Here is a 14,138-nt window from a genome sequence, read left to right as displayed (position 1 = left end):
CCAACACAGCTGGTTTTAGGATTTTTTTTCAGGCAAAAACCCTGTTTTTCGCAAATTTTCGAAAATATCGATTTTACAAAACCCTGGGGCAAACGGTCAGTTTTGAAGATTTTGAATTAATTTTTTCACAGAAAGTCTTAGAATAGATTAAATTACCAGAAAAATTTGTCCAAAGTGCAATTCTGAAAAAAAGTCATTTCATCATACACCCTAACTTAAGTTCGAAATTTTTGAAAACAAAAAAATATATACCTGGTACTACACTAGTTGTTTTGGCTCCATTTCCTGATTTCTTGGTCCCAAATATTCTACCAAGACCTCCTTTACGTTTTTGGGTGGCCATTCTAATAGGTTTCTGAATCTCTTCCCTTTTTCTCCTGCCTGGATGTGGTAAGGTATGAAGCTCTATAAAGACGTCTGTTTCTGCTTCCGTTTCTGCTGTGTTTTCGCTTACTCTGAACATTTTTGTTTATTTCCGGAGATTAGAAGATCAAAATAACGTGCCGGAACAAAAGGCTCTCCGGAAGATTATTTTTTAACTTTTTGCATTTTTGAACACAATTTCTTTCAGAAAATCAAAAAATTTAAAGTTTGTAGCTTGTAGTTTACTGATCTTATGGTGGATGATATTGTTTTTCTCTCTGTCAGTGAAAAAAGAAATCATAAACTTTTACAATTAATCAATTGATCAATGGTGATGATAATAAAGACACAGCGGAATTCAACTTTAATCGACCATGGTCATACGCACATGAAAATAAAAAAAGACTTTTTAGAAGAACATAGTGTGGCCAATCATTTGTAGATGTAAACATTCCTTTTCCAACATGGCGGATGAGAAAGTACATGTGTTTTCAAATTCGGTGAAAGAAACTTTGAGAGTTTGGCCTGTTCTCACGTTGGCACGTCAACATGGCTTCTGTGGTGCTGATTATCAAATTAAAGAGGAATGGCTTTGTGAATCCATAATTCAGATATTCAAGGATAATGGTAAGCTTTTTTGTACTAAAACGTGTATATTATGTAAAAGAGATGCAAAGAGCAGATCTAGCAGGTCACTTTCAATGGGTGGTTCCAGCAACACCTCGTCCTCCTTGTGTATCCCCAGGCTTTATTTATACATTACTAATTGACACCAGAGAATACCCTGGTGTTAGCTGATTCAAATTCTCTCTCTTAGAGGAAGTTCTTCTTCTAAAAACAATATATATACATCATAAAAAAGAATCTGACTGAAACAGGGGGGGGACACTTCATTCAGAAGTTACTAAAACAGTTACTACATAGTGTAGTAACTGCTGTTTGGGGGTGGTGCCAAACACTAAAACTAGCACTTTTGGTGTAGTAAGTGCTTATATTTTAATACACCTTTCCCGTAATTCGTAAAACTAATGTGCGCGCATTATTTTGATGCTCTCCACCGTTTGCTCTCTGGAGGTAAACAAACCTGTTTTTGCCTGCGTTCCCTTAGGGAAAGTTAGTTTTTTGAGCTTTTCTTAAGTTCTGTCGAACAAAACCCCCTCAAATTTTAGTATGTTCAATCTATTCATGATATTATACCACCCTGAAAATATTTTGCCAAAAGAAGGTCGCTGTCAAAAGTTAGAGGCTCAAATCCCACTTTCCCTAACCCCTCGCAGGCAAAAACGCGTTTTTTACCTCCCAAACAATTTTATACACAACGGTGGAGCGCAAATTTTCCCGGGCCATTTCTGAGAAATTTGAATTACGGGAAAGGTGTATTCTTTTTAAAGAACTTTCAAAATTTTTACAAAAAATGATTTTTTTTGTGAAAAAATTATTTGTTAAAAAAAATATTTTTGTTATAAATGGACGAAAAAAAATCTGAAATTTTTCTCAAACCCAACTTTGAAATTATGCTTTCCCTAATTTCATTAAAATGTTCTCAAAAGCTGTTAACCAAGTAAATCAAAAGAAAATCTAGCACAAAAATGGCTTTAGGTTGAAAAATAATCGCAATTTAGGGTAATTTCGAGCATGTTTTTGATGATATCACTCAAAAACAGGGGTGGTACCTGGAAATCTTTTCTGAAAACAGTTACTACCAAGGTGTACCGTGAGATTGGGTAACTTGCATCAGTGGAGGCTAACATGCATAGCCCTCAAACGAATGACCTGGCTGGTCATTAAAATACAAAGTTAAATCAAAACAAAAATGGTAGACTAGAGCTGCAAGCGGAGCTGCGTAGTTGTATTTTAATGACCAGCCAGGTCTTCAGCCCTCGAATTTCAGGTCGGCATTCGGCAGTGCCAACCTAAAAGCCGACCAAAGAGTGCGTATGGTCGGCAGTTCATTGCCGACCATATTCATTGATTCTCTCGGCAGCCATAAGTTATCTTTTAGGTCAGCAAAGCCGACCTTAACAGCAAAAAGTATTAAAAGAGTTTTGTTATTTTATTATTCTTTTATCCTGTAACTGTAAAATGAAAGTCTCTAATAAGAACCATATCGCACTCAAATAAAAAAACAAACATTGCCGTCAGTCAGGCACATCCTGGCAAATGAACGGGGTGAGCATTTGCATGGGGTATTCGTCACCCAGTGTAAATGAGATAGGACGTCTCAGGCTAAAAGCGTGAAAATGAATAAAAATGAACTTCAAACTGAAAAAGGGAAAAAAGGAAGAAAACTGGGAACTTTATTTTTTCGTTAAAAGTTTCTTCAATCTTCAAAGACAAAATTGACCCATGGAAAAAAAATTTCATCTATGCAGTTCTTTGAAATGAAGCAAAATATTTCCAACCCGGTTCAATTAAACTGGGTATTCGGCGCTATTACGTCACTTTCGTTTTCGACCCCGTTCATTTGCCAATGGTCGCAAGTGAAAAATACCCCGTTCATTTGCCAGGATGTGCCTGACTGGCCGTAGCCTTTAAACAACATTGCCGACCTAAAATATAGCTCAGATCAGCATTGCCGACCTAAAAACAAGCTTAGGTCGGCAAAATTTTGTGCCGACTTACTTTTACTTGAATTTTGAGGGCTGGGTCTTTCATTTGAGGGCTACACATTTTTTTTTTATTAGAACCTAGTTTATAAGAACATATAGGCTGAAATTCGTCAAAAGATTAAGAACATCTTAAGAACATGCCCAGGAGCAATTCTAACCAGTCTGTAAGTGAATGTGTAGTAGATTATGTTGTGTGAACACTACACAATGAATTTAATATGCAAATTAATGTATGATTTATCCTTTATTCAAGCTCGCAGGCTCAGAACCATCATTTTCAAAGAAACAAAAAGGTTATTTTTCTGTTAAAATTTTAATTTTGGACCTCAACTTGTGGTCAGAGTATTTGTTTTCTATTTCTAATAGCCTAAGCACCACTTCCATATAATAAATCATCATGCCAGCTTGCAAATACACTTCATCAGCAACATTTTAGATGAAATAGTTATGTCCGCAACATCAAATACATATGATATGAGGTGAAAAAAACTGAAATCTTGCCAATGGAAAATTATCAGACTTTTTTCTTTTCTGGTTTTAACCAACTTATAATGACCTCAAATGCAATAATTTGTCAAAGAAACCTAAAAATGGTGTTTGGGGGCTGAGAAAACTTCATGATTTGTTGCGGACATAACTTTTTGTTGCGGACGTAACTAATTTTTGGAGAAACTATTTTGTTTTCACCGTCTCCCAACAAATAGCCTTTGGGACTTCAAATTTGTATAAAATGACCCCAAATATAGAAAAATGATTCAGTTGAGTAGAATAAGATAAACTCGTTTGAAAATTTAAAGGATAAAATAATGTGCGGACATAACTCAAAATTGTGAACGGAAATCGTACCCTGTTCACTTCAAAATGGAATCTTTTTCAATGAAGGACAACTGGTATTTTAGTGTTACTTGGTTTGGTTTCTCTAATGGATGGGAAGGGTTAAAAATCAAATAACTATAGATATTAACACTTCCACTTCTCTAGCAAATCAATTGTGTGCGGACATAACTTTGTCAACGGAAAAAGTTATGTCCGCAAACTTTTTGCATTTATTCTGGGAAAAAACTTCATTTTGAAAAAATCTTTTTGTAGATTTTTTTTCATATCCCTTGGCTGTAATAAAAAGAAAAATTAAGTATGATCAGACATGATTGGCCTAGATTATTAAATAATGAACTTAGACAATTTGCTAAAAACCTCATTTTCCGTTCACATTCTGATGTAAAAAGCTGTCCTGAAAAAATTGTGTACTTTCTAAAGTGAAAAAAGTGACTGTTTAAGCTTGCCAGCATCAAGACTGATAAAAAACATCAGCTGGTATCATTATTGCATGCACCTAGATTTTTCACTGGAGCCTTAAAGTTGAAAAGTTAACAAAACCGAAAATGGGTGACATTAGCAGACTCATGCTCATTATACTTAGCAAGGAAATAGAGCAAACTTTGTGGATCTTCCGACAGTTACATCAAAATGCCTTGAAAATGTCAATATGAAAATTGCGTAATCAGAGAACGTATGTCTCGCTCATTATAAAAAGGCCGAGACAAACTTTCAATAATTGGATTGTAACATCGAGTTAAGTCTCTTTTGTTAAGTCACCAGGGGGTAAATAAAACAGACCTTGATACATTTATCGTTCGTTTCAACTTAGACGATTCGTTTAAAACTCAGCCTCCTAAATATTTGGGGTAGGTAAAATATGTACAAAGAAATTCATACTTTCCAACCTGGCAAATCTTTAAAAAAGAAGCGAACAATAAAATATAATTACCCTTTCCAAATAAACCTCTTCGGTGGCGAGTGTAGTCTTCTCTGACGTAATTGTAAAATTTATGTGATGGGAGTTTGACATAATGTAATGTTGTTTGGGGAATTATGAAGTTCTCTGGAATTTCAATTGCATTTATTCAGGTTGATTTTTTATGACTTCTAATGGTACTTTTTCTAACGAGTTTGATTACTCTGTTCTCACACTCAGGCTGCATCGTTTGAGGCGTGTGATAGCACGCGCACGCATCCACACACACCTGAAATCTTTGAGGAGAGTGATTAATCACACGCCATAAATTTGGATTTTACTACTTAAAGTTATGCATAGCACTCCTTATCACACGCCTAAAGTACTTTTTAGGAGTGCGATTGACCACACGCCTGGAATTTTCAAATGACAAAGCCTGCACCACTTATGTCTTTTTTTCGCGTCCTTTTCCGTGATTACTTTTTATTTATATATATTTTTAAAGACAGGTAAGAAGGCACATTGATGTAACTGTCCGATACAGATGACCAAATAATTAGGAAAATCTTGCAAAATTCTAAAAACCCTGTCATTCGCAGTTAGTCACTCTAGCAGTCTATGTAGCGTCCCCCCAAATTGTGTATCAAAGATTAATGCTGCGAAAGCGCTATATCCCAGGCGGTGTCAACCGAACCCTATCAAACCGATTTTCGTTATCGAACCATCGAACTTTATCAAACAAAATCGAACGATAGCTGTTCGATTACCGAACCCGATCGAACAGCTATCAAACTTTACGAAAATTTCTTGATAATCGAACTTCATCAATCTTAATCAAACTGATCGAACCTCAATCATATTCATCGAACTGCAATCGAACTATAATTGTATAATTGAACAGTCATCAAACTTTACGAAAGTTTTCCCGGTTCGATAGGTGTTCGATTGGACACCTTTTTGTTTTCATACAAAGTGTGATCTGATCCATAAAATGCAAAAATGAAGACAAAATTCTATTGCATTCTCTATAAAAGTGCACACACATGTAAATAGAGCTTTGTGAATGCCATAAAATTTTTCCCCTATACTGGGACCTAAAATTTTATCAGGCTGGGGGGACCTTGTTCTCAGGGGGGACCTAAATTTGGCGGGGGGACCTAGAACCCCATTTGGAGCCATGCGAACCCACCTAGATCTGCTCACGGCCGGATATAGGCTATTTCCCGGAAATTTTGCTGGACCCCAAACAAGGACCCATTTACATGAGCAGAATTATTTTTACTTTAGTGTATAAGGGGTCTTTGACAAAAAACTTTCAAATTTTTTATCAGCATTGGGCTAATAAGAGGGTGGGGGGTTCAACTACATACCGATAAAAAAACAAGTATTAGGACGAAAATCTGTTAAGCGCATGTCTTTCTGTTTTTGGACCTACCCCGGTGGGGTGGAGGTCCTATAAATTAACCCATGTTCGTTAGTTAGTGTGTTAGTTACCAGCTTTTCTCGAGATTGGTTCATTAGTTTTTTCTGATTTTTGGCACAAAGGTGCATGACCATAAACCCTCGAATGTGACGGAGCCCGATTTTCGAAAAAAAAAATTTTGGGGCAAATTTGGGCCAAAAAACGGCTTAAAAACGGGTTTTTTGGACTTTGTGAAAAATTGGATCATTAATTTTTTCTGATTTTTAGCATGAAAGTAGGGTACAATCATAGTTAAAGCATGGCTCAAGCAGATTTTTGCAAAAAAATTTTTTTGGCTCAAAATCGCTTTTTATCTATAAGAACCACTTTTAATAAGAAAACATCAATGTTCTTAGCCATATTATTATTATTATTTTTATTAGTTTTTTTACGATGAAAAATGTCACGGTGGAGGGTAATGATTTGAGTTTTCTGTAAACACTTATTATTTTTTTGGCTGAAAAACGAATCTTTATCTATAAGAACCACTATTTATGAGCATATATCAATGTTATCAGCCAAATTGTTTTATTATTATTTTTTCTAACAGAAGAAAATGTCACGGTAGAGTGCGACGGTTTGAGTTTTCTGGAAACCTTATTTATTAAGCTGTGCATTTTTCTGATAGTGGTTTTTATAAAGAAAAGCGCTTAATAGCTTTTTTATTTCTTTTTCAAAAATCTTTTTCAATAGTGTTGATAGTTTCTCTCAATAGATATGCTTTCATTTTCTTTATTTTTTTTGTATTTTGACCAGTTATGTCTTATGTGTTTCAATGTTCACTGATTAGTTTGATAACCAGGTAGGTCCATAAAAGTATCGCTTGTTTGTCCACAAACTTCACTGAAAGCATACAATTTCACTTCTGCTTACTTTCACCTTCACGCACAGATTCGCAACTTTAAAAGTACAGTTTTGAATTAGCTTTGATAAAAAACTCTTTTTTCATTGGCCAGCGCGCTGCTGTTTCCTTTGAAATGTTGCGACTTCATCGCATCTTTTTAACTTTTGTTTTGATTAACAATGTCAATGCGGGTATGAACAAACTCAATGTTGGTGCAAATATAGACAAAAATTCAACAATGACGGGTGGGAAGGTGAGATCAACGCAATGGCGGACATGATTGGAGAAAATTATGTTTTCGAAGATGTAAAAGTTGGTTTTGAAAATTTTTTGCCGATAAGAGCAAGGGTGGAGGGGGTCTGAAGCTTATCAGCCTAATGCCGATAAAAAATTTGAAAGTTTTTTGTCGAAGACCCCTAAGCTAGGCCTAACAAATCAAAATTTAACTTTGTATTTTAATGACCAGCCATTTTATTCATTTGAGGGATTTGCATTTTAGCCTCCACTGATGCAAGTTACCCAATCTCATGGTAGTTATATTAACTTTTCTCAAGATTAGCTCATAGGATTTTTTTTATTTTGGCACAAAGATGTAACATTGCAAAACTTAAAATTCGACAGGGCCCAATTTTTGAAAAAAAAGATTTTTGGGGCAAATTTTGGCCAAAATATGCCCCAAAATGAGTTTTTTAGGATTCCTCAAGTTTGAAGCATTTTAAAGATTTTCTGAATTTTGTATTTGAATAGACTGTTATCTTAGGTATATAAAGGATGGCCTAAGCAGATTTTTGCAAAAAAAACTTTTTCCTCAGAATTAGAACTTTATCTATAAGAATCACTACTGTGAGTGGTCCTAAATCCAACAGCCTTGATTGCCTAAATACGATGGGGTCTTTCAAAGATACAAACTAAGATAAAACAAACCTTTCGCTGTGACGCAATGAAGATACCAAAGTGTCAACTAAACTGAGAGATTTGATACACTGAACCAATTGAACCAAAACATTAATTGCTTCTTATACAAAACATAATTTTTTATTACAAAATTGTTAACGTTTTAAACACAAGCAACAGATTTAGAATAATAGAGCTAATTACTTTTACAACTCGCACTTTTTTTGTCACATTAACTATCACAGTAACTCTAACTTGGGACTATCTGACAAAACATGGGATGGCAACTTGGTCACTATTTCACCATACCTTCAAAGTAATTTAATCTGATTCAATGCAAACAGCAAATTAGATATAAACAAATTTTCTTTTGCACCTTTCAATTCAAAAAAATTCTGTAGTGGAACACACGCGACTGTCTGCGCACTCTGCGGAAGAGTAATAAATCAGCAGCAACATGAGGGAGTGTTTGTCGTTACTCCCCCGGCAAGTTACACACTGGTTATTTGTTCATCATATTGTGCTGTAGGCAGTTAAGCGAGGGCCGCATCTTTATGATTAGTCTAGGCTATAAGGCAGTCTCCTTCCTTTCTATTTTGTGGATACCGTTTTATGTATTATTAGATTAGTGTTATTAATAGTTACTTACTAGCTACTTACTACTATTCTCCAATCAGCGTCCGGCTATTTAGATTTAGACTGAAAACAAAAACTTAAAAAGGGTGCGCTATCATTAGTTATGAAGTATGAATGATAAACTTGGTGGAATTATCAGAACAAATTTGTTATCAAAGAGATTTAACAGTTAGTGAAAATACAGGCCAGATATCAACAATCCCATGTTTGGACCAATCGTCCCAAGTTAGTGCCATTGACAGTAAATTATAATTTTTTTGATGTTATGGCTGTTTTTGGGTCATTACATTGAACTTAAAAAAGAATTTGTATAGTTGTTTGGGAGAACACAACAACCTATTGTGTCAGTTCCACATATTAAATTACTCCATCTATTCTAGCCATTGTATGCTCTGTATTACCCTAATACTCGAGCTAATACTTTATAGGGCGTCGCGCAGGAAGATTCGCAGCATTATTAGATGCTAATTCAGGAGAATGTTACGTTACCGGGCCAATTTGAACAAAACTTTTTCATAGGTATTATCTAATTTCCCACTTTTACTTACATCCACTGAAGTATGGAGTAATTAGTTATGCAATAGACAGTCGCCTAAAGTAGTATTTAGGTTTGGTATTTTGGATGGCCATAAGTATTATTGATAAGAAGCTGACCATTTCTCAATGTTTTTATAGGCACAAAATTGAAAAAAAAACTAGTTTTTTGATTGAAATTGTTAATTTCCTTTGGTACTTTACTGAAATAGGTGGAGTTTGTTTGAGTATGTCCTAGTCTAATTTTTGTATTATTATTTATAATTATAAGAAACAATTTTTATAGGCATAGATCTATTAGAAAATAACTCAAATGACCATTAATACATACTTGCACATGACAAAACATACAACTAAAAAAACTAGAAGGAAATGTTGAGGCATACAAGGTTTACTTATTAGTGGGGTCGTTTAACATAATTTACGGGAAAAGAATAAGATCTAGCTGAAACTTTCTCCAGACCTTTTCTATAGGATGGTTATGCCTCAGGAAAAACTCCCCTAAAATCCCACTGGTGGAACATCCATTTTTTGGGACATTTCTTTTTTCCCCAGGCAAAACCCTAAGAGCGAAATTTTTTGAAGATTTCAAACTCATTTTCAGACATTATCAAGTACACCATTCGAAAGCTCTCGAAAAACTATATAGAAGACTTTTAAACGGATATAGTCGATTTCATTACCTAACTCAAGATAATTCACTCAGAAGATGCTATTTATGGTCAATTTTGACCAAAGTGTGGCGAAAAGTGGAACTTGTGTATGAAATATCTCGAGTTGGGTAAGGAAATCAGCTATAACCGTTTAAAAGTCTTCTATATAGTTTTTCGAGAGCTTTCGAATGGTATACATGATATTGTCTGGAAATGAATTTGAAATTTTCAAAAAATTTCGCCCTTAGGATTTTGCCTGGGGAAAATAGAAATGTCCCAAAAAAGGGATGTTCCACCAGTGGGATTTTAAAGGAATTTTTCCTGAGGTATAAGCATCCTATAGAGAAGGTCTGGAGATTTCAGCTAGATCTTATTTTTTTCCTACAAACAGCCTGTATTTTTGTAACACGACCACACTATATTTACCAAATCTAATTTCATTCGAAAAAGCATAAGTGGTTGTTTGAATTTGAAGTGGTCTTCTAAATAAAACAAAAATGTGCAGAAATCTTCTAAAAAGAGAGTGTTCTGTTGGTGATCTGTTTTGTTCCTTTTAGTTAATTCTCCATTAGTCATAGTTTGTCTGATGAAGATTGCCCTTGCCCCTTAACCTAAACAGGCTGAAAGGTCAAGGGGTTGCTGGCACCTGATTTAAGTTTGAGCTTGAGACCAGCAGGGATATCTGATGTTGTGGTGAATTTTTTTAAATACACCTTGGGCTGAATCCCAAAGAATAATTTAAAAGTCTTGTAGTTATTATATGCTGTGTGAAACTAAGTTTTTTGACTTGGGTGGAAAAAGAATTGCTAGGGAAAAACCTGTGTCCACGCTATAATAAAACTGGTCGTGCTTTTAATTATGATGGAACTTTTGTTTTGTTTTATTTAGATTTGGTTTATCCAGATGAATTAGAAGATTTTGTCAGTGAAGCGCTTTACAATGAATTCGACACAATTGTTGAAGATGGCTCGTTAATCGAAGTAAGTTGCCTCACAAAGTGATTACCATTGTAAACCTTGAGTTGCAACGGATATTTGTCTTTTTGAATTTCTACCTTAAAGGAAGAAATTTTGGCGGGAATTTAATTTGGCGGATGGCCGAAAAAGTTTTTTAGAGGGAATTTAATTTGGCAGATGGACGAAAAAACTAAATTTGGCGGGAATTTAATTTGGCGTTTGCTGAAAAATTTATCCTTAAAATGGCGTAAAAACAGCAAAAAAATGCAGACACACCTTAAAAGAGATCACATTTTCAAAAAGTTTAATTTGGCGGGAATTTAATTTGGCGGATGGCCGAAAAAAAAAACTTTGGTGGGAACTTAATTTGGCGGATTCTGGCCAAATCCGCCAAATCCGCCAAATTTTCTTTCCGCCAAAATTTCTTCTTTTAAGGTATTTTTTTCACCTTAATAAAACAAAGCCTGTAAATTTCCAAATTGACATCTTTGTTGATATCTTTTTATTTTTTTCTGGAAACCTTCTAAATGAATTTTATATCCATTCAAGGTTTGCACTAAGTTATGTGGATATTACGACTTGTGCAAGAAAGGTAATGTTGCTGTGGTAGCTGCTGAAGTGCAAAAGATGCAAGCAACTCAACCCAAAGTTGAATCAAAACAACAAAAGGAAGAAAACGAAAGTGAAAGTAGTGAGGACGATGACGATGACAAAAAGGTAATGAACCCACACTTATTCACGATTAGAATTGATGAATGAATAAGAATTGAGAACAATTGAAAGCAGTCTCGATTTTAAAAAATACTTCATCTTTCTATACTTTTTTTTACACCAATTCGTTTAGAATTCTTATACCAGTTGGGATAGGATTGACAGCCTTGTAAATCCACTTAAATATCTTTAAAAATTCAGTCATTTATTACATATTTGTATGTGTAATAAATCTTTTGGTTGTTTTCTCCAGATGCCATTTTTAAAACATTATCCAGATATTTACTACTATTGATCTTGTTTTGTTTCAGACGAATGTCAATTCTTTCACAATGGATGTAGGTGAGTAATGAATAGAGATTGTTTACCTAGATCAATCACATCTTTGCCATTCGCCAGCGAATTCTTGATTCGTCTTCCCTCTAAGAAGAGTAGGAGGAAAAACTTTCTATCATAACATAAACAAATCATATGCTGTTTATTTCGAAAGATTTTGTAAATCTTACTTGTGTTCGCTTCCTACGCTCTTGAGAAACTTACTTTTTAAAACAATCGAAAATGAGTTTTTTAAAGAAAAGATTTTGCAAAAAAAAAGCGACTAGCGTAAATTAAACAAAGCTGCAAGGCAATCATTAGATCATACCCTTTCTTGAAATGACAAAAGTTCTCTTCCTTGATAGCATTCTTATCAAATAAAAATCTGTTTGGCAAACCGCTTTCGATTTTCTCACATCAGCAATTACGAAAAACACTTTGATAAAACCAAGTTAACATGTTTTCAAATAATTGATACACAACAATATCTTGTAATACAGACGTAGCATTTGAGAGTGCAATTAATCTATTTTCAAATGACAACTTAACTAGTAATCTCTTAAATCTTTTTTAACCATTATATGTGAAGTGTAATTGCTTCACTGCTCATAATAAGATTTATTTTATCATCACATCAAAGCTTTATGTTTCTTGTTAGCCCAACAACGTAATTGATGGTCTTAAGGATAATGCTACAACTCGAACAATATCTCTCCCTGATATATGCGTTGTAAAATAAATAAGGTTTTTTTAACTTCGTGGTGAAAATTGGATTAAGTTCTCCACTTCAAGGTGAATGAAGAGGGGTTAAATTGAAAGAGGTCTTTTTGGATTTCTATTTTGTTCATCTTATTCATATTATGTTTTGATGTCTCTTCTTTTATTTGATTATGGGTTTTCTACTTTTCTTTAAGACATGGATGAAGGGGGTACAGGTGCCAGCAGCAGCAATGGAGAAAGAGGGCAAAACTCCAAACAAAAAGAATATGATGAAGACGGTTGGGAAATTGTCAGAAGGTCCAAAAAACGTTGATATTTCCAAACCATTTTGCGTCGCGGTGGTTTGAAAAAGATTGTTCTTACCCGTGGTGAAAGGTAGACTTTGGTTCGTCCTGGGTTTGTGTTTGGTAGACCACTTCATCTGGTACCCGAATACGTTGCGTTGGTAGTTGTCATCAAACGACTTGGACAGAAACTTCTTCATTACTCGTACAAGTTATGTTTACAAGATACTCACTCGAGTGCAATGGAACGTTATCAATCTTATAAACTAGAAGAAGCGAGAGATGATTTCCCCAAAGAAGTGACGTCGAAATTTTCTTTACAAACATATAATAAACATTACGAGCATGAATCTGGTAATGTCACCCAAATAGGTGAAAATTTTTGGAAAAAATAAAGTTTTGAATTTCACTTTTATTCCTGGATAATCTTTTTATTAATGACTTCAATTTTCAGAAAACATAAATATCAGGGCTTAATCAAACTGGCTTGGTCCAGAAATTTGACCTAGAGTAGTTATAATCAGACAAATTTGGCAAAAAACTACTCTTTTTAGTTTACACTTCATTTGAGATAAAATATGCATAATCTAATACTTGTCTTGGATTTCAGTCCATGGCTAATATAATAAGCTGCATTGAAAAGCAATTTTTACCGTCCAGTATGACATATTTTTCAAATTCTGACACTTTTTCCAGAAGAAAATCTAAAATACTAAAAAATATTCCCATAAAGTTTGACTTCATGAAAAGAAAACTGGCTATGATCAGGTAACTTCATTCTAGATTTGAAGGACCCATTATAAGCTTTCAAAAAAACCAAAAGTTTGCTATATTTCAGTTGATCAATAAAAAATTAGAAAATGAAACCTTGTTGGTTGCGGACATAACTTTTTGTCAAATTTACTTTAAAATCAGCAATAAACATTAAATTGAGTTTTTATTTGGCTTTTAATACTTTGCTGTACTTGAACCAAAACTTAATCATTGAAGTTTGTTGTCTTGAAAGATCTTTGTAACTATGATTTCCTGAAAATTGAAGATTTATTTGTAAAAGAGAATCCAATCATATATAATTTTTTGTTAAAATCTTATCTTAAAAGTTAAGATTTGAGCTTGACATCAACTGTTGTACATCTTCATAATCATTAAATATGATTTTTCCTTGCTAGTCACTCAACTTTTTCAATAGAAAGGATTAAATGTATAACAATGCTGTGTTGCGGACATAACTTTTTTTCTTCCAGGGTAGAACCATAGGACATTATACATCATTTATTTAAAATTTTGGAGTGTCTTTTTCTATTGCCAAAATTTAAGGAATATTATAGAGACTAAATCAATATGAAACCAAAAGATTTGGTTTGGTTTGATTTCAGTTATTACATGTTTTTCTTCGAAAAGAACAAAAGAAGACTTATTAAA

General features: G+C 34.1%; 2 protein-coding genes across 5 annotated transcripts in view; one reads left to right on the top strand and one right to left on the bottom strand.

Moving 5' to 3' along the window:
* Window positions 1–12,979, bottom strand: part of LOC136806479 (ras association domain-containing protein 1-like) — a 33,347-nt gene extending 20,368 nt beyond the window's left edge. Inside the window, exons 1-2 of one of the 4 annotated variants that reach the window (XM_067063058.1) lie at window positions 12,796–12,917; window positions 11,766–11,819 (exon numbers count right to left, since the gene is read on the bottom strand). In XM_067063058.1, the coding sequence (XP_066919159.1) occupies window positions 11,766–11,819; window positions 12,796–12,916 (175 nt within the window). In that variant the 5' untranslated portion in view covers window position 12,917. Of the gene's footprint in view, window positions 1–252; window positions 552–11,765; window positions 11,820–12,040; window positions 12,174–12,795 lie in introns of those variants that run through there. The other 3 variants (XM_067063060.1, XM_067063059.1, XM_067063057.1) reach the window with 3 other exon arrangements.
* On the top strand, window positions 678–14,138 carry LOC136806482 (pre-rRNA-processing protein TSR2 homolog). Its single transcript, XM_067063064.1, has 5 exons — window positions 678–990; window positions 10,619–10,710; window positions 11,236–11,403; window positions 11,709–11,739; window positions 12,627–14,138. The coding sequence occupies exons 1-5, from the start codon at window positions 828–830 to the stop codon at window positions 12,743–12,745; spliced, it is 573 nt and encodes a 190-aa protein (XP_066919165.1). The 5' UTR covers window positions 678–827; the 3' UTR covers window positions 12,746–14,138.

The sequence above is a fragment of the Clytia hemisphaerica genome, unplaced genomic scaffold (assembly GCF_902728285.1).
Source record: "Clytia hemisphaerica strain Z4C2 unplaced genomic scaffold, Clytia hemisphaerica genome assembly, whole genome shotgun sequence".
Classification (NCBI taxonomy): Eukaryota; Metazoa; Cnidaria; class Hydrozoa; order Leptothecata; family Clytiidae; genus Clytia; species Clytia hemisphaerica.
The sequence above is the reverse complement of the archived record's forward strand: the minus strand, read 5'-3'. Positions and strand labels throughout refer to the sequence as shown.